At 38.5% G+C, this 26,562-nt stretch overlaps 1 protein-coding gene across 11 annotated transcripts in view; it reads left to right on the top strand.

Annotated features, from left to right (window-relative positions):
• The window catches only part of AMPH (amphiphysin), a 206,216-nt gene that overhangs the window by 151,305 nt on the left and 28,349 nt on the right, over positions 1–26,562 (top strand). For 5 of the 11 annotated variants that reach the window (XM_081537434.1, XM_081537435.1, XM_081537436.1 and 2 more), the window contains 5 exons: positions 5,543–5,659; positions 9,897–9,920; positions 11,998–12,021; positions 14,810–14,842; positions 23,124–23,171. In XM_081537434.1, the coding sequence (XP_081393560.1) occupies positions 5,543–5,659; positions 9,897–9,920; positions 11,998–12,021; positions 14,810–14,842; positions 23,124–23,171 (246 nt within the window). Of the gene's footprint in view, positions 1–5,542; positions 5,660–9,896; positions 9,921–11,997; positions 12,022–12,283; positions 12,791–14,809; positions 14,843–23,123; positions 23,172–26,562 lie in introns of all 11 variants that reach the window. The other 6 variants (XM_081537431.1, XM_081537433.1, XM_081537432.1 and 3 more) reach the window with 2 other exon arrangements.

The raw sequence follows: 26,562 nt of genomic DNA on the forward strand, positions 1-26,562 counted from the left end.
TGAAGGACAGAGAAGCCTGCTGTGCTATAGTTCGTGGGTTTGCAGAGAGCTGGACATGACTTAGGGAGTGACCAACAACAACGACATCTTAATAATATTGAATTGTCTGACCTATAAATACAGTATATGTATCTATCTATATATATCTTTTTATGAAGATCTCTATTTTTGCCATGATTTGTTATGTTTAGTGTACAGGCATTTCACATCATATGTTGTGTTTATCCCTAAGTATTTCATGCTTTTAGTGCTGCTATAAATAGCATTTAAAATTTTTCAGTTTCTGGGTTTTTATACTGTTAAATATAAATATAACTGATTTTTTTTTTAATAAATTTATTTATTTTAGTTGGGGGCTAATTACTTTACAATATTGTAATAGTTTTTGCCATACATTGACATGAATCAGCCATGGGTTTACATGTGTTCCCCTTCCTGGACCCCCCACCCACCTCCCTCCCCATCCCATCCCTCTGGGTCATCCCATTGCCCCGGCCCTGAGCCCTTGTCTCATGCATCGAACATGGAATGGTGTTCTGTTTCACATATGATAATATACATGTTTCAATGCTATTCTCCCAGAACGTCCCACCCTCACCTTCTCCCTCAGAGTCCATAAAATTGTTCTATGCATCTGTGTCTCTTATTCTGTCTCACATATAGGGTTATCATTACCATCTTTCAAATTCCATATATATGCATTAGTATACTGTATTGTTGTTTTTCCTTCTGGCTTACTTCACTCTGTATAATGGGCTCCAGTTTCATCCATCTCAGTAGAACCGATTCAAATGTATTTTTTTTAATGGCTGAGTAATATTCCATTGTGTATATGTACCACAGCTTCCTTATCCATTCGTCTGCTGATGGACATCTAGGTTGCTTCCATGTCCTGGCTATTGTAAACAGTGCTGCGATGAACATTGGGGTACACGCGTCTCTTTCAATTCTGGTTTCCTCGGTGTATATGCCCAGCAGTGGGATTGCTGGGTCATATGGCAGTTCTATTCCCAGTTTTTTAAGGAATCTCCACACTGTTCTCCATAGTGGCTGTACTAGTTTGCATTCCCACCAACAGTGTAAGAGGGTTCCCTTTTCTCCACACCCTCTCCAGCATTTATTGCTTGTAGACTTTTGGATAGCAGCTATTCTGACTGGTGTGAAATGATACCGCATTGTGGTTTTGATTTGCATAACTGATTTTTGTGTGTTGACGCTTACATGCAAAGTGTTGCTTGCAGCCTTATTAAACTCAGTATTAGAGCCTTAGCCTTTTTGTAGAGTTCACTGGATTTTCCATATAGGCGATCATATCTTCTGTGAATAAAGATAGTATCAGTTCTTCCTCCGTAATCTGCATGCTTTTTAATGTGAATTAGGTCAAATTGGGTCATAGTGTTGCCTATATCTTCTATAACCTTATTTATTTTCTATTTGTTCTACTATTGCAAGTGGACTATTGAAAGTTCCTCTGCAAAATTATGCATTTTTCTATTTCATTTTGTTGTTTTCTTGGCTCTTGCTTCATAAATTTTGAAACTATAATTGAATGAACAAATGTTTAGGAATTGGCTTCTTTTTATTTCAGGAAGTGACCTTCTTTATCCCTGATTATACTCTTTGATTTGAAATCTACTTTGTTTGTTGTTAAATGTAACTATTCCAGCTTTCTTTTTGTTAGGTTAGTGTGTTTATCTTTTTCTCTCCTTTTACTTTTAATCTATTTGTGTGTACGTATTTGAAGTTAGTTTCCTGTAGACAGTATCTAGTTGTCTTGATTTTTTAAATTCAGTCTGACAGTCTCTGTCTTTCATTATATTATTTAGAGCATTTTCATTCAAGGTGATTATTCATATGGTGAAGTAAAATATAGCACCTTGATCATTTTTTGTCCTGTTTTAGCCCTTCTACTTCATTTATCTGCCTTATTTTGAATTAATTTATCATTTTTATTATTCTCTTACTTCTTTTGTTTATTAACTATACTTAACTATTTTGTTATTTTAGTGGTTGCTTTAGGACATAAATAACTTGTAACAGTCTACCTTCAAACAGTAGTATACTATTTAGGGTATAGTATAAAAACCTCACAATAATATATTTATATTTCTTCCTTTCTGAGTTTTGTGCTATTTTGTCATCAAGTTTACTTTTTAATGTGAAGTAACTTCACATTACTTTGTTATTACTTTTGTTTAAACAATCAATTACTTTTTAAGAAGATTTAAATAATAGCCAAAGTCATATATACTTACCCATGTACTCCTATTCCTGATCCTCTTCATTCCTTTATGTGGATCTGTATTTCCATCTGGTATCATTTCTTCTGCCTAAAAAATGTTCTTTCATGCTAATTCTAATGCAGATCTGATGGTGATAAATTCTTTCTGCTTTTGCATGCCTGAAAAAACTCTCCATCTCATTTTTGTGGTTTAAAAATATTTTCAAGAGGCACAAAATTCTAGCTTCTTCCTCTTAGTACTGCAAAGATATTGATTCACTATCTTTCGCTTTCATTATTTCTGATGATAAATCTACTATTACTTTTATGTCTTCCCTTGTAAGTGACATGTCTTTTTTTCTGGCCACTTTTAAGAATTTCTCTTTAAAACTAGTGTTGAGAAATTAGTTATGATGGGCTCAGATGTACTCCATGTGTCTCTCATCCTCTTTGGCCGGTGGCTGCACAAAGCTTGTACTTTTCATGAATGGCAGGAATCCGAAAAAAGCAAGTCAACTGTTCAAGCACATTTCAATCCTTTGCTTGCATTATGTTCACTAACATCCCCTGGCTAAAACATGACACATGGTCACCCCCAAGTGACAGGATAAGGAAGTAAACTCCATGTATCATGAGGTCAAGGCAAAGCTCAGCATAAGAATTATACTCAAATTGTACACCTATACTGGAAGAAGTCCAGTAGCTTAATTGTAAACTTGAGATGTCCCCAGCAAAAGCTGCTTCATGAAATATAGCACAGAGATTATTATCATTGATAGTGTTTCGCATTGGGTATCTTCCCTCCCTGTGGTCTCCACACCTAGTCTCCTTTCTTAGATGCACATCCCAGGTCACCCCTTCCAGACTTTCAGTGGTAAAACAGTAGCTGACATCAAGCTCCCAAAAAGCTTTAAGAATGTTGGAACCTCATCGGATCTACTCCAGTGGTGATGCAGGTGTAAGGAATGAGAAAAGATTAATTCTCTTCTGTTACATTAGGGGAAATCACATGTCACTGTGTTTTGACACGTAGTGACAGCGCTGTGAGTACTTCAGTGCTCTTTTATAAAGGGACACTGCATAAACAGGCAACCCTTTTTTCACTCTTTTTGTAGCTCTATTAAATTACTATTTGATATGAGTGCCTTAAGGGATAACTTTCAAGATGAAGGAAGCAAAACCAAATAGAAATCAAGCCCAAAGTAGCGAGTTAACACCTTTTGAAGGCAGCCAAACTGGTATAGTGGATATTTAATGACAGTAATTTTACACAGATCGACATTGTTACTAATAGCCGTTAATAACAATATGGCTTCCATTTCCATTTTGAATATTTTCAAAATACTATGTTTAGTGTAGTTCTTGTATTTATTGTTCATGGTAGTCTTTCTAGGTATTATTACTCTCATTTTGTGCATGAAGAAATGGAGGCTCAAAGAAGCTGAATTAACTGCCCAGCAAGAGTAGCAAGTGGCAAAGTTGGGGTGCAAACCCAGATTTATTTCAAAGTCAAAGCGTATCTCAGTATATTCTAATGCTTTTTTTTAACCCTTGATCTCTAAATTCCCATTTGAGCTTCCTTAAGGGGATCTGTTTGTCTCCTCAGACACTGATGGACATATTTGTGTGGCTCAATTTTTATGTAGAACTTGCAGATATCAGGGGTCCTTAAGATGTGGAAGCAGCCTGGAATAGCATTGGAGTCAAAGGACAGTAGAAAACCTGGTTCAGCCCATTCCATTCATCCCTGAGTGGGAAAATGATGCCATCTGGCCCTTGATTTTTTTTAAGGATTAGCAGTGCCCATAAAACGTGCTTTGGGGGAAGATAGTAAAGTAATTCTTTAAAGACAACAAAGTGCATTAACATGAGTTAATATTTAGATGTATCAAGTTCACAGAGCAGTGCCTAGAGCATTCTAACTGTAATGTGTGTTTGCAAAATCATAAAAATATAATTTGTACCAATATACAGTTGATGAAAAAAAAACTCCTGCAAAATTTTAATAGGGGCTGAGGGAATCAATTGACAGTTTTGTTGTTGTAATTATTAAAGAAAGAGGGATCTCAGAAGAACATTATCCTTGTTAATTTTAAAAGTATATGTGAAGAATAATCATACTACTGAATAGATAACTCAGGCAATATGCAGGATGTATAAGCAGATTTTCTTCTACAGTGAGTATGGATACCCTAAAAAAAAGTATTATCTGTAATGCCCTTAAGGTTTTCATACATTTCTAAATTTTTAAGTTTTATATCTATGATCAACATTAATTAAAACAACTCCTATTTCTTAAATTTTTTTCTCCATACATCTCTATTCTTATATAATACTGTATACATTGTTGTGATCTTTCAATTTCTAGGCAACAGATGGTCTATATTGAGGCTTATATCAAATAACAAACCCATGTAACTTGAATCATGTGAAAACTGACCTCAGTTCTCCCACTGTGGTATAGTTTGTGAGGGCTGACCTTCCCTGTGTAACCCAAGCCCGGGTTAGACCAACTTCAAGCCCATGCTATATCCTGATCTCACAATAAATATGTATTGGTGGTATAGTGGTGAACATAGGTGCCTTCTATAATAAGTGAACTAATGTTAATGTTCAGTATTATATATTTTTTGCTATTATTATAGCAGAACTTTAATTCTCTATTTGGCTTGCTTTCTTTCTAATCTAAGAATGTTATTGGTGTAGGAGCTCATTTTTCAGTGAATGCTGGGGTATATGTTTTTCTCTCTTTCATTCCCTCATGAATGCAGCTGAGACAAACAATATTATGTATGAAGAATGGATCATATGATAACTGAATCTGGGGATGGGGGAGAGGCAGGTGGGATGAGGTCACTATAGATATTGACACCTTCCTTTTTAAATCTTAGCTTCCCAGGGGGCATCACAGCAGTGAAATGACTGTAATGGATCCAAGTCTTAGCTCATTTTACCTACTTGATTCTCTATAAATCTTGACTTGAGTTTTCTGAGCTGACAGAGAAGGAGATTCCTTGGATCTTGGTGGCTTTAGGATACATTTCTCAAAAATTCTATTTGTTGCCTGAACTTGGAACTAAACAAAGAATAAGGATTGGAGCCTGGGCCATGTACCTGAGCAACTTGGGTTATACTGGGCCAGAGTTGGCTGTTTCCCCTCTCATCATAGAAAACTCTGGGAGTCCATGGATGAGCCAACTAAATGGTAAATTATCAAAGCATGCTTTGGGAATATCAGCTAAAATTAGAGGATTATGCATGGATTAGATCATGAAATCTGATCAGATTGAAGCTCATGCATATTTTATTTTATTTCAACAGAATGAAATCCCTGAGGTGAAGAAAGAAGAGACCTTGTTGGATCTGGACTTTGATCCTTTCAAGCCTGATGTGACCCCTGCAGGCTCTGCTGGAGTGACCCACTCACCCATGTCACAGGTATCAAGTGGATTTTTTGATGGTTGGGGCTGATAGTTCATAATCTTTAGTAAAGCTCAGTAAGGCATTTCCCTGATCCCTCTCCCTTTCACATGACTATTTCTTTTCAATTGACAAGCATATCCTAATGGGAAGGAAGCATAGAAAGAGGACTTGATCAATGTCAATTATTCTCAACCTCCCCTACTGTTAGCTTTCTCTACCCACAGAGCTGGGGTAACACACATTCCAGTTTGCAGGAATCTTCCATCTCAGAGTTACCCATAGTTCCACATTTGTACTCAGAAGTGTCCAGGCTTGGATAATACATTCTATGGCTTCCCTAAGTAAGACTCTTCCTCTTGGCTTGGGGTTTAATCTTACTGTTTTCTCTACTGTTTTTCCTCATACTTTGCAAATTAAGTCATTTGGCCATCACTGTGAGATTTTGTCCAAACAGGAATCTTCTTCAGTCTTGATAGTTCTGAACTTAATGATGCCTATGTGGTCTTTGTTTTTAGCTTACTTATTTTAATTGGAGTCTAGTTGCTTTACAAAGTTATGTTAGTTTCTGCTGTACAACAATGTGAATCACTATACATATACATATATCCCCTTCCTCTTTAGCCTCCCCTCCATGCCCACCACACAGCCCACCCGTCTAGGTCATCACAGAGCACCAATCTGAGCTCCCTGTGCTATACAGTAGCTTCCCACTAGCTATCTGTTTTACATATGGTAGTGTATACCTGTCAATGCTCCTCTCAATTGGTCCTACCCTCTGATGTTTACATGACCTTGATGATAACTTGATGCAGAGTTAGCCTTGCTTATCCATGCTTACCCGTGTTCACAACTTCCTCACTCTCAACATTCTTCCCATTTCAGTAGTTATTATGATCATAATGTCTATCAGAGGGATACTGGTAGTGGGTGCTGAAATGACCTGTGGGTAATTTCTCTGGAATATAGTTACTTTACAGTCATCTATGCTAATGGAAGGAAGTTAACTTGAAATATTTGCTACCCAGAAATTGTTTATGTCAGTATTTTTGATGTGGTTGGGGCCTCACATTTGAATCTGGGAAAATCCAAGGATGCTAGAATATACTTCAGATTAATTAATCAAAGTGGAGTGCAAAACTCAACTTAGGTATTGAGACTCAGTTCAACTTCTTGGTCTTGAGGCCTACTTGATATCTTACGGTAAACCACTGGGACACAGACAGCTAACTGTGACCTCCAATAAATAAAGCGTCTCTCTAATCCACACTTTGTTCACAATGTGATCAGATTTATGCAAGCCTCCATGTTGTGATATTGAAACAATAAAAATCTGAGATGTCAATAAAGCAGGCGATTGAGTAGATTAGATGCTAGTCTGAAAGGTATTTAGCAAAAAAAAACAAAACAAGGGTTTCTTAGATGAATGTTTCAGGAAGTTTTATTAAAATTCCCTTTTAGGGTATTCATGACATGCCTTAGAATATTCAGTTCAGTTCAGTTGCTCAGTCGTGTCCGACTCTTTGCGACCCCATGGACTACAGCACACCAGGCCTCCCCGTTCATCACCAACCCCCGGAGCTTGCTCAAACTCACGTCCATCGAGTCGGTGATGCCATCCAACCATCTCATCCTCTGTCGTCCCCTTCTCTTCCTGCCTTCAATCTTTCCCAGCATCAGGGTCTTTTCCAGTGAGTCAGTTCTTCACATCAGTTGGCCAAAGTATTGGAGTTTCAGCTATAGCATCAGTCCTTCCAATGAATATTCAGGACTGATGTCCTTTAGGAGGGACTGGTTTCATCTCCTTGCAGTCCAAGGGACTCTCAAAAATCTTCTCGAACACCACAGTTCAAAAGCATCAATTCTTTGGTGCTCAGCTTTCTTTATAGTCCAACTCTCACATCCATACATGACTACTGGAAAAACCATAGCTTTGACTAGACGGACCTTTGTTGGCAAAGTAATGTCTCTGCTTTTTAACATGCTGTCTAGGTTGGTCATAGCTTTTATTCCAAGAATATTAAAGGCTCCAAAAAATCCTGCACTTAAAAAAACAAAACAAAACTATTTAGATTTGTTTAAATTAGTTTCTCAAATTTGTTTGACCCCAGAAATCTGTTCCAATGAAACGTTCTTAGCATTTATGGGAGTGGTCCCTAAAACTCACTTTGGGAAATGCTAATGTGGTCATTGTCAACAAGTTTGAGGGTTCTATCTTGTTGATCAAGGAAAGTAGAACGTGAATGTACATATCGTTCAGAAGTCTCTTTGTCAGAGCTTTCTCATTGGGTAGACAGCCAGCAGAATTCAAGGGACTTCTGCCTTCTCCTCCAACATTCACTAGGTTAGTGGCAGGAGTAAAGTTTCCACAGTGGTTGCTGTGATGATCAGGGGATGAGATGCCATACCATTTCAGGCTGTAAGTTTGACTCAAGAGAGGAACCTCTTTTCTATCAAGTCATGGTTAAATGAATTCATGAATCACAGAATTTAAGGCTAAGAGATTTTTTTCAGAATTAAACAACAAAAAATGACCTGGGTTGAATATTCAGAGGTCTTAGTTTCTGGCAGAAATTCATTACTGCCATCAGGGCAAGCCGTATGTGCCCCTCTGCTCTTCCCTCGGGCCAGGTGATAAACTGCTCTGGCTTCCCAGTGGCCGTAACTGAGTCACCTCACTGCAGCATTGACCTGTGATCTAGTCACATCGCTCCTCCTTGGTGAAGAAGAAAAGTCTTAGGCTGAGATGACAAAAAGCACAGAGCTGTTGGATTCTGCTACCTTCTCTCTCCTTGACTCAACGTGATCTCCCTACCCCATCACCTGATCCTGTGTTTTAAATTGCTGTTCTTTCTGCTCGCGGAGCACCTCACCCTGTGATCTCTGCAGTGTTCACATGAGTTAACATGTCCTTTCATGATTGTAAGAAGTGATAAACATGATGTTTCACATTGCTGCCTTCCTTCAGAGAAAATGCCTGTGCTTTCTGCATTATGCAGAGATGAGTAGGAGCTTTTAGGAGCTGTGATTCTTAAAGGGCTGTGAAGCAAGAAAACATAAACCATCTAGAAAACTAGAATATGCATGTATGGTGCAGAAGGATTCTGTGTACCAACAACTGACTTTCAGTTGTCTTGTCATCCAAGTGAGTGCTAATCTAGAGACCGACCAGGCTGCCTAGAGCTGCAGGAGAGGGGGACATTAGAGGAGGCCCAGACCAACTTGAGGGGCGGTTTCAGTTGGAACCACAGGGCCCGTCTTCTGTAGTACAGAACCCAAACCAGACATCTGTAATCCCGTCTGGAAACTGTCATATTTTTCAGATGAAAGTGCCAGGCTCTCTAATTTTCTGTTCACATTTAGAGATTCAGAACAAGCAAACAAACATGGATGTAGTCTAGTCACAAAGGCATGAACAGAAAAGGATGTGGCTTTAGCAGTAATTCTCAGTCACAAAGGAATTAAGAAAGAGAGGTCTCCTCTGCTGTCTACACAGTGGAAGTCCTTTGAACCATCTGGATTTATTCCCCAGGATCAATAAGCTTCATAATTAAAACACCAGGAATAAGTGTAATTCAGCCACATGTCTTGGGGGCACTCTGCTAATTTGCATGATGGCCAATTAATTGAGCTGTTTGTTGTCTGATTCAACATATTGAAGAATTGCTTTACTGGAGGTCATTTACCATCAAACGAGTCATCCTCTTTAATTTAATAGGGGGGTGGGGTAGAAGAAATAGCATTTGCAATGATTAGGATCTGCATTTCCTCAAAGATGTGATAAACTCTAATATCTGGACACCTTGTTTACTTCATTTTAATTGTGTGTGTGTGTGTGTGTGTGTGTGTGTGTGTGTGTGTTAATGTAAGCCCATTCATCATGCTTTGGATATAGATTTCACTCACAGAGTGAAAAACAGATTGACTAGACCTGTGCTATCCAGTCTGGTAGCCACTAGCCACATGTGGATATTTTCAATAATCTAAGTTAAATATAAGAATGTAAAATTTTAAATTTGGTTCTGTTAGACTTGCACATTTCAAGTCCCAATAGCACATGTGACTAGGGGCTGCCATATTGGACAGCATGGATATGGAACATTTCATCACCGAAGAAAATGCTATTGGACAGTGCCGTACTAAATGTTTCTAAAATGTTTATGATTCTATTTCAGGAACTTATATCACTCCATATTTTTTACATGCCTGAGGTTTATCTGCTGATGGTATTTTTTTTTTTTTCGTTTGCTTTCAGACATTGCCCTGGGACCTATGGACGGTAAGAGGACTAAGAACTCTGTATTTTAATGTATCTGGATGGCTAGACATTGGGAACCTTGTTATATTTTATTTTATCTATTATGGAAAGAAGACCCAGACATTTTTGAGGGCAATCATCAGCTCCCCGATGATTTCTAAGCATTTACATGCACCCAGACACAGTGGTGAGGAAAAGAGTAAATACCAGACTCCTGGATGAGCAAGAATTCGGTGTTGTGCCCCTTCATGCATCTTCTTTGATTATCGGTGGCCAGAGGAAATGTTGTAGTGAAGGGAATGCATATTTGTTACTGCTTATAGAATACATGAAAAGTATGACTGAGAAAATGTAAATGACAAGCTATTCCACACAGGGAACCATTAAAATTTAAAAAAAAATTTTTTTGCCATGAGGCATGTAAGATCCTAGTTCCCAGACCAGGGATCAAACCTGAATCCTTTGCAGTGGAAGCAATGAGTCTTGACCACTGGACAACCAGGGGAATCCCCAGGGAACACTTTTTTTTTCATTATTATTTTCACTGAAGCTTAGTCACAGAAGATTGGAGCTTTAGAGCCGGACATCCTTGTATATGAGTCTACACTGCAGTTACTGTAACAATATGACTTTCAGCAAGTTCTGAAACTCTTGAAGCCTCAGTTTTCCTCATCTGTAAAATAAGGGTTATGACACCTACCTCAGAGAGTTGGGTGAGGATTAAAGGAGATGATATTTGTAGAGTATTTAGCTCAATATCTGTCATGCACAAAGTCAATATTACTGCTGATGTTATTTATTCAGCTAATATGATGTGCAAGGGTGAACATTTCCAAAATTGAGAATTGAGACTAAAGCACAGAGTTTGGTGGTGGGAACATCTGTGAAATTAAGAAGATAACTGCACCCATATGAAGCCCCATTTCTCCTGGGGTTGGGCCCTTGTCTCCCCTGTCTTAGAAAAGCCTTGGGTCATGTAGTCTTAAGAGCTCAGCTTGAGTTTCATGTTTTGTTCTCTTTTAGTGAGACAGCAACAGGAAAGTTGGGTAGATCTAACTACTCATGAGCCTGGTCTTCTGAAGTGACATTGCTCCTTTCTTCCCTTAAAACAGAAAGATGACTATTCCCTTCCCTTCCTCAGGAGATTGAAGCATCATGGAAGGCTCTCAAGAGAAGAGCTAAAAAATTGCTGCATGGAAACATCCTTTATAGGGAGATGGTTTTACTTGGATATTCACAAAAAAGAGCTGACATTCAGAATATTGGGATTCTAGCTTCAACCTTGTGCTGATTTTTTTAAAAGATGAAGAAGACAAAGCTAGTTTTTGTTATCCCAATATTTTATATCTTTAGTTGGAGAGTTGGAGTTATAACATACCTTTCTTTTCCTAACTGGTAAGGGCATGGAGAAGGTGAAAGTACCATCTAGAAGGAGTGTTAACTAATTCAGAAGACAAATCTACTAAGAATGTAACAATGACAAGATTGTAAGACAACAGATCCCTGGACATAATTGCTCATATTTCTTGATCGTCTCAGGTATTACTCCTTTGTGTGCAGGCAGATCTTCTAGGTCAGGGGGAGAACAAGAGGAAGATCCTCCAGGCAGCAGAATGATTAGTTCATCAGATCATCCTCCATCCAAACACTACCTCAAAGGCAGAACCAAAGGGCAGGATGAGTTTGGGAAAGATTTGATTCTGATATTATATCAGAGCATATGATGCTATGTGATTTTGTGGCTGCTAATGCTTGATCTTGTTCTAGTGTCCTCAGGCTTGCTTCTTTATTTGAAGGTTTGCATTTCCGAGTCTGCTAAAGCAAAAGCCATATAATAGCCATAAAATGTGTTTGCTGATTTTAGAAAATGACAGGGGCTAGCTTCATGTTTCAATTGTGTAGTTTTCACAATAGTGAAACAAAACTCATTTCTATTACAAAACAAATTGCAAAACTTAATCTCAAACCATTAAAAGTCAAAGTCTTCAATGGTATGTTGATTTTGGTCAGCATGAGATTTTAATGTGCTAGGAAAGTTTCTTTTCTTGCCTTATGATCATGTGTATGCTTATTTATTATTATTTTTTTACTCATACAGACAAGCACTGATTTGGTACAGCCGGTAGGTAAATAGCCAGAAAATTCTGGATTTTTTTTCATATTTAATATGCATTGTATACATAGTATATTATCTAAAATGAGCTTTCATTTCTCATGGCATTGCTAGTCACAGATGTAGCCTTCCACAATTTAATTTACATACTCTCTAGCTTTATTTAACTGGTGCTTCTCTATTGAAGACTTTTGTGTTTCTCATCAAATCTTACCATGATCTATTTCATCTTATGTTTTTTTTTTCCTTTGCTCTTTTGCATACTCTAAAGACTGATTCTTCAAAAAGTCTTTCCCTGTGTAACCTGATCATGGAGGAAACTCCAGACAGTGGGTTGACCGAAGAAGTTCAAAGATCTCAGATTGATTTAGGTGCAATTATTTGGGGCCCTGATGCTAGTACAGACAGTGTCAGCCAGAAAATTACCCAAGATGGGTCGCAGGAAGACTCTGCATGTCTCTCTGAAGCAGAGCAGGACCTGGGATTGTCCACCGGAATGCTTCCTTCTGCTGACTGGCACACTGTAGCTGGACAGGGTGAACATGTCCTGGGGCCAGCCCCTCCAAGTGGAGATGAAGAACTGCCCCCAAACCCCATTCCTGGGGCTGCTTGTGTGGAGATGGAGCATCCTTGTGATTTACCTGACTCAAAGATACCAGCCATGGAAACTAGTGGCCTGGTCAAAGAAAGTCAAGAAGAAGTTAAAAAGTTAGAAGAAGAGGAAGGAAACCAGAAGACAGAAGATTCTATCTGGGCAGGTGTGGAGACATATGAAAAGGTAGAGGCTGGAACTATTGATGTCAAGGACCTAGAAGGGACAGAGGAATTTGAAGAGAGAACATGTGAAAGTACAGGAAATGGAGTAGTAGATCTTTTTAAGACACTAGGAAAGCAAGACCAGGAGACCTTAAAAATCAATGAAGAGGAAACTAGGAAATATCAAAGTGCTGGGTGTGAAGAAAGCATAAAGACTGATGAAAAGTATCTTGAGAAAACTGACATATTAGAAAAAGACATGAAAAATGTAGATCAAGCAGATGAGTTTAGTGACAGAGCCGAAGGGCTAGATGAAGGGAATCAAGTAGTAATAAGTAATTGTGAAATTATAGAGGGTTCTGGAACTAAAGGTGCCATTCACACAAATATTTTGAATGTGCCTCCCCAGGCTGACTCTGTGTCAAATACTGAAGATGCCAGCCCAGAGGGATGGTTCTTAGCTGGAAAAGACAAAGAGAAAAATTCAATAGACCCTCCTAACCATAATATAATGTATCACTCAGCACAGGGCAGTACAGATGCTAAAGAGATTCAATGTGAGGCTGTGTTACATGCTTTTGGAGGTGACAGGGATGGAAATCAGGCTATTGTTTTATCAGTAACACATCAAGCAGCAACTCAGTCTAGCACGGATCTTAATTCTGCTCTAGGAACTGATGCAAACAGAAGAGACTGGTATTTGTGTAAGACAGAGGATTCATTAATAGAGGGACCTGAAAGTACAGTGACTGGGAACTGTAGCCAAACCATTAACTTGCCAAGAATTGCAAAAATGGAGGCTTGGGGAACAGATCCAGGTCAAATCCGGCAGCCAAGTTTGGATTCAGCAGGGAATAATATAGAAATAGTAGAATTCTCTGGTATACCAGATGGCCAAGCAAGTGGATTTGCCAGTTGTCTTGATTCTATTAATCACTGGCCTACCAGAGATATAGAAGGCTTAGATAATTGCAGGGAATGCTTAGATACAGTTGGAAGCAAGAAAGGGCTGGAGGTGGATTTACCAGCAGATGTAGGTGGGGAACAAGTCATTAGTAGCTGCTGGGAAGAAAGTCAAGAGATAGCTATACCATTGGTTCTGGGAGCCTCCCAGAATGCTAGCACGAAGAGCTCTGATAGTCCCCAAGACAATGACAGCAACAACTCAGATTTATCTGAAGATGAAATTGCTAACCAGAGATATGGATTGTTGTACCAAGAAATAGAGGCTGATAAAGAAGAGGTACTTACCCCAGTATGTAGTATAGCTTAGCCAAAGACTTCTGTAGGCTCTGTTTTTCCTAATGTTTCTCACCTACTTCATCATCCGTCTTTGTCTTCTCCGAGGTCTCCCTCATCTCCTTGACAGATTGTCATGTACCTCTTGAAAACTGTGCAAACCAAACACAAATAGGTTGACAAAAAACAGACAAAAAAGACAACAAAAATGACAACAGAAAAAGCAGAATGATTGTGTTGGGAATTAATGAGAGTCTATTTTACCATCCCATTTATTGTGCTTATTCTTTCTACTTTCAGTTTTATTGTTCAAGCACTAAAATATATAAAATACCAGACTAATTTACTGTTCCTAAAGTGGTTACACCCCAATAAAAGCACATGAAATGTTTCTACCAAGGTCCATTGAAACTATAAAATCTCATAATAGCTGTTCATTAAAGTAATGTATTTAGAGAAAAATACTGGATGTGCTTCTAGAGTCTATCGATGGCTAAAAAAAGAACTATTTAAACCCTCATGACTCTTGTATGGACTCATGTTCTTGTTATTAGGAAAGTTGGCTTTGGTTAGCCACATACCAGCAATAATTATAAAACTAATGTTTCCCTTTTTCGTCAGCCTATTTAAAATAATACAGTTTGGCCGTTTCCATTTCCTAAGCATTTGAATGCTTAGGAAACCTTTTGTATTATTTTAAAATTTGTGGTGGTCTTCAGTTTCCCACTTGTCTAATAGACATTTACCAATCCTACAGAAGTAATGAAAAAAATAACATACTCTGATTTCCATTTCTGTTTAGGCTTCTGGAGGTTCATTTAATGGATTCACCCAGGTAAGAAATTGATTTATTGGTAAAATTCATCAGTTGAGATCATTGCAAATTTTAAAAATATGGAACCTCTGATCACTGGAATAGCATAATGTTTAAGTATGTCAATATAAAATTTGACCCCACTTCTTGTGAACTTAGTAATGGAAATAGTAATAGTAGTAAGGTTGCAGGGTTGTTGTGAAGGTTAAATGAGATGCCAGTGCACAGACTTGGTCTAGCAACCTGGCATATAGTGCTCCATGACACTAATTGGCTATTGGTAATAAGGTATACTATCGAATTCTGATGATTCCTCCACTAGAAATTTGAGGTTGTCTTAATCTGAGAGATCTGGTAGGCTCAGATGTTGGAAAAGAAGAGACAGGATTGGTTTGATCTAATGAGATGGCTCTTTAGAAAATATAAGTGATTTTTAGGAGCCTCCTTCTAAAGATTTATTTAAGAGTCATACTATACAGGACCTTATTTTTTCAGTGGTTCTTCAGAAAGGAGCTATTGGAAGATCACATACCATTGACCAGGTTGGCTCTGGCCAATAAGTCAGCATTTTCCTTGGAAGTCTGTGAAGGAGGGGCCACACAATGGACTGTTCCATTCACTGTATGTGTCCCAACAGATGGACAGTGTAACCCATATGAAAAGCAGACCACATGGCTATCAAGTCATTGAATAAGTTCTGAAAACTTCTTCAAGGGAGGCTTCAAGTATCTGCCTATCCGTGATGAGTGTTTTGTCTCAGATCTTAGACATGAGCAGTTTTGAATTTCAACCTTCAGAATTTCTCCATTTAAAAGTTTGACTACTTTATCACATGTTATCTATAAAAAGAGAAAACCTACTCACACACCTGCACCTGAATACAGATACACACAAAACACAGAGAGATGATAATGTATCTTTCCATAGAAGCGAACTCTTTCAAAAGATTGGGTTTTAAGAACTGTTATTCATTCTCATTTTTAAAGTTTGTATTTTTATCGGTTATAAATGCACATCATTTAAAGAGTTCAGTTCAGTTCATTTCAGTCACTCAGTTGTGTCTGACTCTTGGCGACTCCATGAACCACAGCACGCCAGGCCTCCCTGTCCATCACCAACTCCCGGAGTCCACCCAAACCGATGTCCATTGAGTCGGTGATGCCATCCAACCATCTCATCCTCTGTCATCCCCTTCTCCTCCTGCCCTCAATCTTTCCCAGCATCAGGGTCTTTTCAAATGAGTCAGCTCTTTGCATGAGGTGGCCAAAATATTGGAGTTTAAGCTTCAACATCACTCCTTCCAATGAACACTCAGGACTGATCTCCTTTAGGATGGACTGGTTGGATCTCCTTGCAGTCCAGAGGACTCTCAAGAGTCTTCTCCAACACCACAGTTCAAAAGCATCAACTCTTTGGCGCTCAGCTTTCTTTATAATCCAACTCTCACATCCATACATGACCACTGGAAAAACCATAGCCTTGACTAGACGGACCTTTGTTGACAAAGTAATGTCTCTGCTTTTTAATATGCTGTCTAGATTGGTCATAACTTTCCTTCCAAGGAGCAAGTGTCTTCTAATTTCATGGCTGCGATCACCATCTGCAGTGATTTTGGAGCCCAGAAAAATAAAGTCAGCCACTGTTTCCACTGTTTCCCCATCTATTTCCTATGAAGTGATGGGACCAGATACCATGATCTTAGTTTTCTGAATGTTGAGCTTTAAGCCAACTTTTTCACTCTCCTCTTTCACTTTCATTAAGAGGCCTTTTAATTCTTCTTCACTTTCTGCCATAAGGGTGGTGTCATCCGCATATCTGAGGTTATTGATATTTCTCCCGGCAATCTTGATTCCAGCTTGTGGTTCATCCAGCCCAGCGTTTCTCATGATGTACTCTGCATATAAGTTAAATAAGCAGGGTGACAATATACAGCCTTGACGTACTCCTTTTCCTGTTTGGAACCAGTCTGTTGTTCCAAGTCCAGTTGTAACTGTTGCTTCCTGACCTGCATACAGGTTTCTCAAGAGGCAGGTCAGGTGGTCTGGTATTCCCATCTCTTTCAGAATTTTCCATAGTTTATAGTAATCCATACAGTCAAAGGCTTTGGCATAGTCAATAAAGCAGAACACAATTTAAAATGATTTTTTTATTAAAAAAAAAAAAACTTTTAACTTCAGGCCATCTTATACCCCCTCCATTTCCTGCTTCTTAGAGGAAAATGCTTTCATACCTTGTAGCAGATTCTCTGGTTTCACCACCACATGTGTGATGACTTTCTTATAATGCTCCTTCTTGATTTCCAAAGCATTAGTTATGGACTCATCTCTTTGGAAGACTAAAGTGTCTTCAATCTGCTACCCTCAGAGTTCACATCTCTCTCTCTGCTTCCTGCCTTTCCAGCGGCATCATAACCAGCCAGCCAGTCAGTGGTGGGGTTATTATGATGCTGTAAATGCTCTTATTGGTCAAGTGATGAAGTTCACATTTCCTTTTAGGCTAACGTTTTTTTCCTTGGGGGAAGTAATTGCAGGATCTTGTTTGTGAGCTTGTTTATTTGTTTGCGAGCTTCTTTGTTTATTTAGTTTTCTAGGTAGTTATTACTAATTCAGCCACATATTCTGAGGTTATAGAATCTTCTTTCTTTTTTTTTTTTAATAAATTTATTTATTTTAGTTGGGGGCTAATTACTTTACAATATTGTAGTGGTTTTTGCCATACATTGACATGAATCAGCCATGGGTTTGCATGTGTTCCCCATCCTGAACCCCCCTTCTCTTTTTGTTTAAAACATCCTCTTGAACGTTGAAACTGTTCTTCGGGATTGCTGTAGTCAGACCTGGAAACGCTATGGGGTATGACTTGCCACAGTTATAATCACAGGATCTCCCATCACGTCTACTGTGGGGATGGTCTCATCTCTCTTCTGTCCATCCACTCTTTTCAGGACACAAATCACCCTCATTTGGGGTTAAATCCCTTATATGGATAGAGCACATCCTCCAGTAACTTCCTGAGAAAAGTGTGCACAAAACGCATGTATTTGTGACCTCCTGTATTTGAAAGTATCTCTGTCCTCATGTACCTAATAGACTGGATATTATAAGTTATAAACTATTTTCCCTTAGAATTTTGAAGCTGTTGTTCCACTCAATTCTATCTCCTAGTGTGGCCACTGAAAAACTATCATTTCTTTTTCATTTCCATAGGGTTCAGTTCAGTTCAGTCGCTCAGTCGTGTCCGACTCTCTGCGACCCCATGAATTGCAGCACGCCAGGCCTCCCTGTCCATCACCAACTCTCGGAGTCTACCCAAACCCATGTTCATCAAGTCGGTGATGCCATCCAACCATCTCATCCTCTGTCGTCCCCTTCTCCTCCTGCCCCCAATCCTACCCAGCATCAGGGTCTTTTCCAATGAGTCAACCCTTCGCATGAGGTGGCCAAAGTATTGGAGTTTCAGCTTCAACATCAGACCTTCCAATGAACACCCAGGATTGATCTCTTTTAGGATGGATTGATTGGATCTCCTTGCAGTCTAAGGGACTCTCAAGAGTCTTCTCCAACACCATAGTTCAAAAGCATCAATTCTGCGGTGCTCAGCTTTCTTCACCGTCCAACTCTCACATCCATACATGACCACTCGAAAAACCATAGCCTTGACTAGATGGACTTTTGTTGGCAAAGTAATGTCTCTGCTTTTAAATATGCTATCTAGGTTGGCCGTAACCTTCCTTCCAAGGAGTAAGCGTCTTTTAATTTCATGGCTGCAGTCACCATCAGCAGTGATTTTGGAGCCCAAAAAAGTAAAGTCTGACACTGTTTCCACTGTTTCCCCATCTATTTCCCATGGAGTGATGGGACCAGATGCCATGATCTTAGTTTTCTGAACGTTGAGCTTTAAGCCAACTTTTTCACTCTCCTCCTTCACCTTCATCAGGAGGCTCTTCAGTTCTTCTTCACTCTCTGCCATAAGGGTGGTGTCATCCGCATATCTGAGGTTATTGATATTTCTCCCGGCAATCTTGACTCCAGCTTGTGGTTCATCCAGCCCAGCATTTCTCATGATGTACTCTGCATATAAATTAAATAAGCAGGGTGACAATATACAGCCTTGCCATACTGCTTTTCCTATTTGGAACCAGTCTGTTGTTCCATGTCCAGTTCTAACTGTTGCTTCCTGACCTGCATACAGGTTTCTCAAGAGACAGGTCAGATGGTCTGGTATTCCCATCTCTTTCAGAATTTTCCACAGTTTATTGTGATCCACACAGTCAAAGGCTTTGGCATAGTCAATAAAGCAGAAATAGATGTTTTTCTGGAACTCTCTTGCTTTTTTGATGATCCAGCGGATGTTGGCAATTTGATCTCTGGTTCCTCTGCCTTTTCTAAAACCGGCTTGAACATCTGGAAGTTCACGGTTCACGTATTGCTGAAGCCTGGCTTGGAGAATTTTGAGCATTACTTTACTAGCATGTGAGATGAGTGCAATTGTGCGGTAGTTTGAGCATTCTTTGGCATTGCCTTTCTTTGGGATTGGAACGAAAACTGACCTTTTCCAGTCCTGTGGCCACTGCTGAGTTTTCCAGATTTGATTTTATTGAAGTATAGTTGATTTTCAATGTTGTGTTACTTTCAGGTGTACAGTGAAGTGATTCAGTTATGCAAATATATAATCTTTTCCCTATTCCTTTCCATTATGATTTAATCATAGAATATTGAGTATAGTTCCCTGTGCTATATGTAGTAGGACCTTGTTGTTTATTTTGTATATAGTAGCATGAATCTGTTAATCCCAAACTCCTAATTTATCTCTCCCTGCCTTTCCTCTTTGGTAACCAAGTTTGCTTTCTATGTCTCTGAATCTATTTATTTTTTGTAAATAAGTTCATTTGTATCATTTTTTATGATCCCACATATGAGTGATACTATATAGGATTTGTCTTTGATGAGAAACTGTCATTTTGATTCTTGATGTTTTTGTAAGAAACCCTGTCTCTCTATTTCTCTGTGTGCTTGTATACCCCTCTCACCTTTTTCTCTCTGCAAGTCCATGTAATCTTTATACCCATGTTTCTAAAATTTTACAATGATGTACTATGGTCTGCATCTATTTTCATACATTGTACTAGGCCCTTTTAATCTGAAAATTGCAAATGTGTTTTGTTTGTTTCCTTGTTCTGAAACACTTCTCTTTTTCATATACTGACTTTTTTTGAGCTAGTCTTCCTTTTTTTTTTTTTGCTCTTTCCTTTCCTCTTTCTCTGCTTTCCAACTTTTCTAACAGATTTTTTTTAACTTCTATATATGTATATTTAAATTCCCATAAGCTTTTTGTTTACTGAATATTTCTCTTTGAATAGCATCTTATGTTATGAATATACCATCTTTCACTATATCTCCAGGGGTATTAATAATTCTTAAAGGTGTAAAGTCTTTGTTTCTTCCACTTTTTAAAAGCTACTTAGTCTCCCTTTAATATTTGAGACTCCTCAAATGTCTGGTGACCTTGGCCATCTCTTTAAGAGGAGGTCACTGAAAAACTGAGAGACTTGTACAAGTAGGTGGGACTCATTGACTATGGGTTTTGTTGTAGGATTTTCTGGCTCATCTTTTCTGTTGAGGAGTATCTGGTATCAGATTCTTTTGACTTTTTTTCCTTCTCTCTCAAGCTGGTCGTGTTTCTCTGGGAAGACTCTTCTGGTCTCCTGTCTGGGTATGTGGTGGGGGGGAGGCTACAGGGTTCAAGCCTAGTTGCCAGGTTAATTGGAGTTGAATGGGGAAGTAGTTGGGGGTGGAGGAGCCCTTGTCTCTATTATGTAAATATTCAATTAATTTCTAAATTCTACTTTCCTAATATACCTGTGTATCCCCCAGTCCAGAGACTCCAGAGACTTTCTGTTTCAGCCTCTGAAAATAGGGGCAAAGGGTGTTGCTTGGTTTTCAAATATGAGACTATCTCCAGGTCCAAGTAATATTCAGTAGACTTTCAACCAGTTCCCCTGGTTTTTGTACCATCCTCACTTCCATTTCTCGTGGTACCTAGTTTATAATTCTTTTTTAAAATAATTTTTATTAGAGTATAGTTGCTTTATAATGTTGTGTTAGTTTCTGCTATACAGAAAAGTTAATCAGCTATATGTATACATATATCCCCTCTTTTGGGGGATTTCTTTTCCATGTCGGTCACCACAGAACACTGAGTAGAGATCCCTGAGCTATACCATAGGTTCTCATTCAGTTCAGTTCAGTTCAGTCTCTCAGTTGTGTCTGACTGCGACCCCATGGACTGCGGCACACTTCCCTGTCCATCACCAATCCCTGGAGCTTGCTCAAACTCCTGTCCATCAAATTGGTAATGCCATCCAACCATCTCATCCTCTGTCATCCTCTTCTCCTCCTGCCTTCAATCTTTCCCAACATCAGGATCTTTTCAAATGAGTCAGTTCTTCGCATCAGGTGGCCAAAGTATTGGAGTTTCAGCTACAGCATCAGTCCTTCCAATGAATATTCAGGATTGATTTCCTTTGGGATTGACTGATTTGATCTCCTTGCTGTCCAAGGTACTCTCAAGAGTCTTCTCCAACACCACAGTTCAAAAACATCAATTCTTCTGGCTCAGCTTTCTTTATGGTCCAAATCTCTCCTCCATACATGACTACTGGAAAAACCATAGCTTTGACTAAATGGACCTTTGTCAGCAAAGTAATGTCTCTGCTTTTTAATATGCTGTCTAAGTTGGTCAGAGCTTTTCTTCCAAGGAGCAAGTGTCTTTTAATTTCATGGCTGCAGTCACCATCTGCAGTGATTTTGAAGCCCAAGGAAGTAAAGTTTCTCACTGTTTCCATTGTTTCTGCGTCTATTTGCCATGAAGTGATGGGACCGGATGCCATGATCTTTGTTTTTTGAATGCTGAGTTTTAAACTAGGTTTTTCACTCTCCTCTTTCACTTTCATCAAGAGGCTCTTTAGTTCTTCGCTTTCTGCCATAGGGTGGTGTCATCTGCATATCTGAGATTATTGATATTTCTACCAGCTTTGCTTCATCCAGTGTGGCATTTTGCCTGATGTACTCTGCATATAAGTTAAATAAGCAGGGTGACAATATACTCCTTTCTATTTTATACATAGTATCAATAGTGTATATATGTCAACCACAATCTCCCAGTTCATCTGAACCCCTCTCTCCCCCGCTTTGGTATCCACACATTTGTTTTCTATGTCTGTCTCTATTTTGGTTTTGTAAATAAGATCATCTGTACCATTTTTGTAAATTCCACATATATGTGTTAATATATAGTATTTGATTTTCTCTTTCTGACTTACTTCACTCTGTATGACACTCTCTAGGTCCATCTACTTTGTTGATCCATTGGAATTTATGAGTAATAAATTGGGTTGTTTTTGGCGTTTCTACATCAACTTACAGTGCAGACTTTTTAGATCCTCCAAGTTACCGTTCATTCATTTGTTTTTTAATTTCAAAATTTTGTTGCAGTTGTTTTTCTTTCCATTCTTTTTATCCTCATGGGTTTATGCCTTTAAAAATTAATTTTCTTCTTGTTATCTAGTTTGGATTCTGGAGGCAACCGAGGTAAATGCCTGTGTTCAATCCTCCATCTTTGACCAAATGTCACTGGCTCATCTTTTCTTTTGGAGAACCGTTGATATCTGATTATTTAGGGACTTTTTTTTTCCTTTGAACTGGTTAGATTACCCAGGAAAGACTTTTCTGGTTTCTTGTCTGGAGGGTATAAGCCAGGTTACCCTTATAATGAGGAATGAAGATTCTCCCTGAGAACACTGTTCCCTTAGCTTGTCTCCAACTTGATTTTTTTACAATCCATATCCCAAATGAATATATTGCATACAATTTTTAAATTATGGCTCATAATTAATTCATAGACGTCACACTTTGATGAAACAATAAGATTAAGAATCCAACATTTAAAATGCTTAAATTTGTAGCTTAGATACACTAAATTCTAACCCGGTATTGATGTCCTGGAGAGAAGCTGCAAACCAATAATGCCTTTGAAAACTCTGTCCTTTGTTGAATGCCTCTCATCATATTATCGAATTCTGCTAGCTCAGATTTATATTTAAAATAACTACTGTCAGAAATTATATTTGCATTTTTTACTTTTGATTTAAGCTAAGCGAGATAAATGAATCTTTATAATGTATTTTTTGATGCAGTTCATAGAAACTGATTTAAATGATATCTTTGTTGTTGCTGTTTTGGCAAATTAACTGAAACCCTAATAATTTGGAATCTTCTACTTTGTCCCCACTTTTCAACTCCAGGATACTTCATTATTCACAATGCAGGCAGACCAGAGTATGTTCAACATGGTGAGTTGATTTTGGTTTGTGTTTTGGGAAAATTTTTCATTACCACCAAATGTTCCAAGGTTGGTCATTGTAGGTAATTTAGAGCTTGAATATTCAGAGTGTGGTTTCTGTAGCTCTCTCTTTTCTAGAAAATAGGAAGGAAAGCTCCTGAAAAATCATGTTACTTTAAATGTGGTTGCTTCTATTTATAAAAGCACAGTGATCCTGGCAAAAATCAAAGTATCTTAATTATGGGCTTCGATGGAACATGAAGTCTAGCCATTCAAGAACATGGATGTTTCTGTGTAACTATAGCTTATGCTACAGGACTGACAACGAAATTGCCTCAAGAATTTATGCTTCAGAATAAATCCTTGCTTTTTCTTGAATCCAAGGTACTTCATCTCTCATCTCCTCCCTGCATTTTGTGACCTGTAGAAAGAAGTAATACATGGTAAAGATGTGATGCCTACTTTGCTGCCAAATGAGATAAAGAGAAATGTTTAGCTCAGGAGTGAGTAGGAAGCAGAAAGATTACTCTGGGTGTTAGAGGAGATTCTTGCAAGATTGGTTATCATAGGAAACATATGTAGCAGCAGCTTACTACTAAGACTGAACGAAGAGACCTTGAGTGATGTCACTGAGAGCTTGTCAGTGCTACACTTTGGAGGATTTAGGCTCTTTGAAGATTAGTTCAGGAAGGTTATTTGTAGTGCACTGCTTTTCCTGTGGGAATGGCATAGAATTATCCTAGCTTCTGGCTTTCACTTTGGAAATTCAGAATTGGATTTAAGTAGAATGAATTTTTCCTCTTAGATGATTTCACTTCTAAGAAAGGATTTCTGCTCTGGAAGGTTAATTGGCCATTTTTCAAAGACAAGTGTTTCTCTAACACTCTGTCCATAGATGGGTGTATTTTTACCCTTGGGGTAACCAGGTAAAAGGTGGAGTCTGTGATGCCTGCAAATGAAGAGTTAAATGTTTAAAATTCATATTATATTGGTGTTAATAATGGAGCCGGAGAGACTTATGTTTCATGATCATTAGTGGTTTTCAGTCTGGGTGAGGGAGTAAGGGTTATACGGACACTGGAGGATGAGATTTTTAATTATCAATTGTGAATGAGTTAAAAAATGAGAAATACTGCTGTAAAAAAAGGCAATGGGTCATCAGTAAATTCACACCTACTACAATTGCAAATTCCTGGCACAGAATCCAGTGGTTTTTAGGTTTCTCTGAACATCTCCCTACCACCCCTACACACACAGCTGGTTCTAGGAGCTTCCATGTATGCCCTTCTCTTCTCTTTATCTGTGTTTCCTGAAGCAGATTTCTTGTACCTTCTTTCCATTGGGGAGCTTAGCTGTGTCATGCCCAGCACTACAGATGCTGCTAGTGTTGGCTCTGTGCTGTGAAGGATGAGGAGATCACAGTGAACCTCACTCACTGAGTTGCAATTGTATAGCATCTTCCCAGGAGCAGAACAATGTCTGAACCTGGGTTCATTGACTGATCTGAGCAAGGCAGAGGCTGAAGTTGGTAGTCAGCTGCACATCTCCCCAGTCTTCATCTTGTGACCCCACAAGATATCCCTTGAGTACAAGTTTAAACCCTGTTGAATCTGCAAACCCTACTCTGGACTCAGGATTGCCTCCATGGCCCTTTGAAGTTCTCATTAGAGTAGCTGTCTTGAGTTTGGAGAAGGCAGTTACCATATTGGAATGTGTCTAGACCCTTAACTCCACTCTCTCAAACCATCTCTTCTTACCCTGCATTGACCTGCTTTCCAGCTTATCACAGAGGATGCTAGAAAATGTGTGCTCCAGCAACACTACTTGTTTTGTTCTAAAGCAAGAATTCCCTTTCTGAGTCTTCAGACTAAAACCATCGTGTCATCTTGCTGCCACTAATGTATACAGAGAATACCTCTCCTCTGAATGTATAATGCTGGCTACTCCAGCGAACACCAGTGCCCCCAGATGGGTATAGCATGGCATCAACCCATTTAAAATGTTTGCCAGGGGAAGCTTCTTATAGAAAAAAAGTGCTTGAAACAGGGCACAATTCCTAAAGGTCTACTTTAAGATCTTTCCATGAGATGCTGTTACCTTTACTTTTCCTTCTATCTTGACAAAATATTTTCAATTTTACATTATGTTAGAAGGATTAGATAAGTGACTTAAGTTTCCAAATTTGAGCAGCCTATTTTATGTACAGTCATGCTGTCATGTTTCAGCCTTACTCATCATTCAGTGAATTCTATTTGTCCCCCTAGAATTTAAGTTTATGATGCTATATTATAATATTTGGTGTGATATTATTATTAGAGGAAAATATTGTGACTTGTGGAATATAACCAATTCCTCCTCTCTATACTTTGCTTCCATTGAGTTATTGTCTGACTTCAACAAGCAAATGCCATTGGACTTTTTCATGAAAACACCCTGCCTATTCTTGCCGTGTATGAAACTTCAAAATTTCTCAGACTTCCAAAAAACCCAGACTGATGCAAATATTTTTTCAATTTAGGTTATCTTTGTGTTTGGTTTTGGGTTTTTTTTAAATCTTAATGTAAAGAGATAACTTTATTTGGTAGATGTTTTGAAACTTCCTTGGCTGCTCGTCCCCCATTGCAGACTCAGCTCACAGTGGGGCAGCCATCTGCCCATGGGTTTATTTGTCTTTTTCAAATTACCCTTCCTATCCTTGTTGTGTAAGTCATTTGATATCATCCTCTCATAGCAAGTCACCTTGACTTCCAAAATGATTAGATCGTACTGTGAGAGCTTATAGTATCTCTCAGCTGCAATGAAAACTTGTTCTATTATGAAGATAATTCCTTTTGAACAATACAAGTGAAATCTTTTCCCATAAAGAACTCCTGAGAGTAGATTAGAGTGAATTTTATCTCATTCTTTCTTAATAATTGTGTCAGATCACCCTTTAAAGGTTATGAAAGCCCATAAAAATACCAGATCTCTGTACATTTATTTATCTAAGTATCCTTTTATTTTTATTATTCCCTTTCAAGAAAGGGGTGATATGACCTTGGCGTGGGTTGCAATGGAGGATTTGGTGGCAGCATAAGAGAAATAGTTTGCATATTTATCCCACAGCAAGCTATTCATTATTTTCTATTATCTCAGCATAACTTCTCCATCACTTCCCTATGGAACCTATCCTGTGCACCCATTTCAGTCTACATATGGGAGAGAGATGGCTTTTGATTTCTTATGGCAAATGTTTCACAGAGATTTCTGATTCCTCCAAAGGTAATATTTATTGGAGACTCCTTACTCTTCTAGGAAAACACTTTTAAACTTTCTTGTTGTTTAAACACCCTGATGGAAAAAGATCTTAACATACCTTCCAATGGCCATCTGTACATTAATATATAACTCAAAAGAGAGGA

Source organism: Giraffa tippelskirchi, chromosome 10 (genome assembly GCF_054371585.1).
Source record: "Giraffa tippelskirchi isolate mGirTip1 chromosome 10, T2T-mGirTip1v1.2.pri, whole genome shotgun sequence".
Classification (NCBI taxonomy): Eukaryota; Metazoa; Chordata; class Mammalia; order Artiodactyla; family Giraffidae; genus Giraffa; species Giraffa tippelskirchi.